This window comes from Oncorhynchus nerka, linkage group LG8, assembly GCF_034236695.1.
Source record: "Oncorhynchus nerka isolate Pitt River linkage group LG8, Oner_Uvic_2.0, whole genome shotgun sequence".
In the NCBI taxonomy this organism is placed as follows: domain Eukaryota; kingdom Metazoa; phylum Chordata; class Actinopteri; order Salmoniformes; family Salmonidae; genus Oncorhynchus; species Oncorhynchus nerka.
Window position 1 is genome coordinate 72,457,299 of NC_088403.1, and position 1,849 is coordinate 72,459,147.

Below are 1,849 nucleotides of genomic sequence, written 5' to 3' on the forward strand. Positions count from 1 at the left end.
AATAGGGATTCCTATATGTTATGGAATCCAGGTGTGTTTGTTTGTGTTTCAATAAGGGTGTGTGTGTGTTTCAGTAGGGGGTGTATGTTTGTGTGTTCGCCTGCCTCAAGTCCAAACTCTCAGGTGAGCTCCGTGGCGGAGTGTGGACCCTCGGGGGTTGCCGTGGTAATCTAGCGTGTGTCAGGAGTGTATGTCGGGTTCCGTGACGATTCACCCCGCTGTGTGCGATGCTACCATGACGACACCCTGACTCCTGCTCCTGGCGGAGAAGAAGATGAAGAAATGCATTATGGTCTGTTTTTGAAGAAACTTAAAACATGACGCAGAACCTACACACACACACACACACACACACACACACACACACACACACACACACACACACGGTACCTGTCGCTGCGGCTGTTGTGTGGGCCGGCGGAGCAGGACTCGAAGCGGGTCAGGTGTAGATGCTGCTCTGTCTGTTGGCATGGAAACGGGCGCCATGTAGTTCCATCTGGCCGTATTCAGACAGACGGACAAACGGACAGCAGCGCATTGCACGCTTAAACCCTGCACGGAACCTGTTATTGAGACAGCAGTAGATGACAGGGTTGTAAATGGTGTGTGTTCCTAGCTCCTACCTGCTATTGAGACAGCAGTAGATAACAGGGTTGTACATGGTGTGTTCCTAGCTCCTACCTGCTATTGAGACAGCAGTAGATAACAGGGTTGTACATGGTGTGTTCCTAGCTCCTACCTGCTATTGAGACAGCAGTAGATGACAGGGTTGTACATGGTGTGTGTTCCTAGCTCCTACCTGCTATTGAGACAGCAGATAGATGACAGGGTTGTAAATGGTGTGTGTTCCTAGCTCCTACCTGCTATTGAGACAGCAGTAGATGACAGGGTTGTACCATTGGTGTGTTCCTAGCTCCTACCTGCTATTGAGACAGCAGTAGATGACAGGGGTTGTACATGGTGTGTTCCTAGCTCCTACCTGCTATTGAGACAGCAGTAGATGACAGGGTTGTAAATGGTGTGTGTTTCTAGCTCCTACCTGCTATTGAGACAGCAGTAGATGACAGGGTTGTACATGGTGTGTGTTTCTAGCTCCTACCTGCTATTGAGACAGCAGTAGATGACAGGGTTGTACATGGTGTGTGTTCCTAGCTCCTACCTGCTATTGAGACAGCAGTAGATGACAGGGTTGTACATGGTGGAGCTCATGCCAGCCACAACACTGATAGATACACCTGTTGGATGAGAATAATTTATAATTCATGCTAAACATTAGTAATGACTATATAAGATAATCAGAGGTTGTAATTGGGCCGGAACACAACGGTACTGAGTACCGGCACCTCCACTGTTCTATTAAATCACATGTCACATGCTTGGTAAACAACAGGTAAACAACAGGTAAACAACAGGTAAACAACAGGTGTAGAGTAATATTAAATGCTTAGTTACGGGTCCTGCCCAACAACGCAGAGAAAAATAACATTGAAAAATAATACAAAGATAATAACATGAGGAATAAATACACAATGGGTAATGATAACTAGGTTATATACACAGGGTACCAGTACTGAGTAATGATAACTAGGTTATATACACAGGGTACCAGTACTGAGTAATGATAACTGAGGTTATATACACGAGGGTACCAGTACTGAGTAATGATGTGCTGGGTTTATATACACAGGGTACCAGTGATGTATTAACTAGGTTATATACACAGGGTAGCCAGTACTGAGTAATGATAACTAGGTTATATACCTACAGGGTACCAGTACTGAGTAGCGATAAGCTAGGCTATATGCAGAGGGTGCCAGTACTTGCTGAGTAATGAAGCAATACGTAACTT

At 45.6% G+C, this 1,849-nt stretch overlaps 1 protein-coding gene across 1 annotated transcript in view; it reads right to left on the reverse strand.

The window, feature by feature from the left end:
- Nucleotides 1-439: 439 nt before the first annotated feature.
- The window catches only part of LOC135572743 (sodium/hydrogen exchanger 9B2-like), a 75,980-nt gene continuing 74,570 nt past the window's right edge, over nucleotides 440-1,849 (reverse strand). Inside the window, exons 8-9 of the mRNA XM_065021178.1 lie at nucleotides 1,160-1,235; nucleotides 440-563 (exon numbers count right to left, since the gene is read on the reverse strand). Of these exons, the coding sequence (XP_064877250.1) occupies nucleotides 440-563; nucleotides 1,160-1,235 (200 nt within the window). The remainder of the gene's footprint in view (nucleotides 564-1,159; nucleotides 1,236-1,849) is intronic.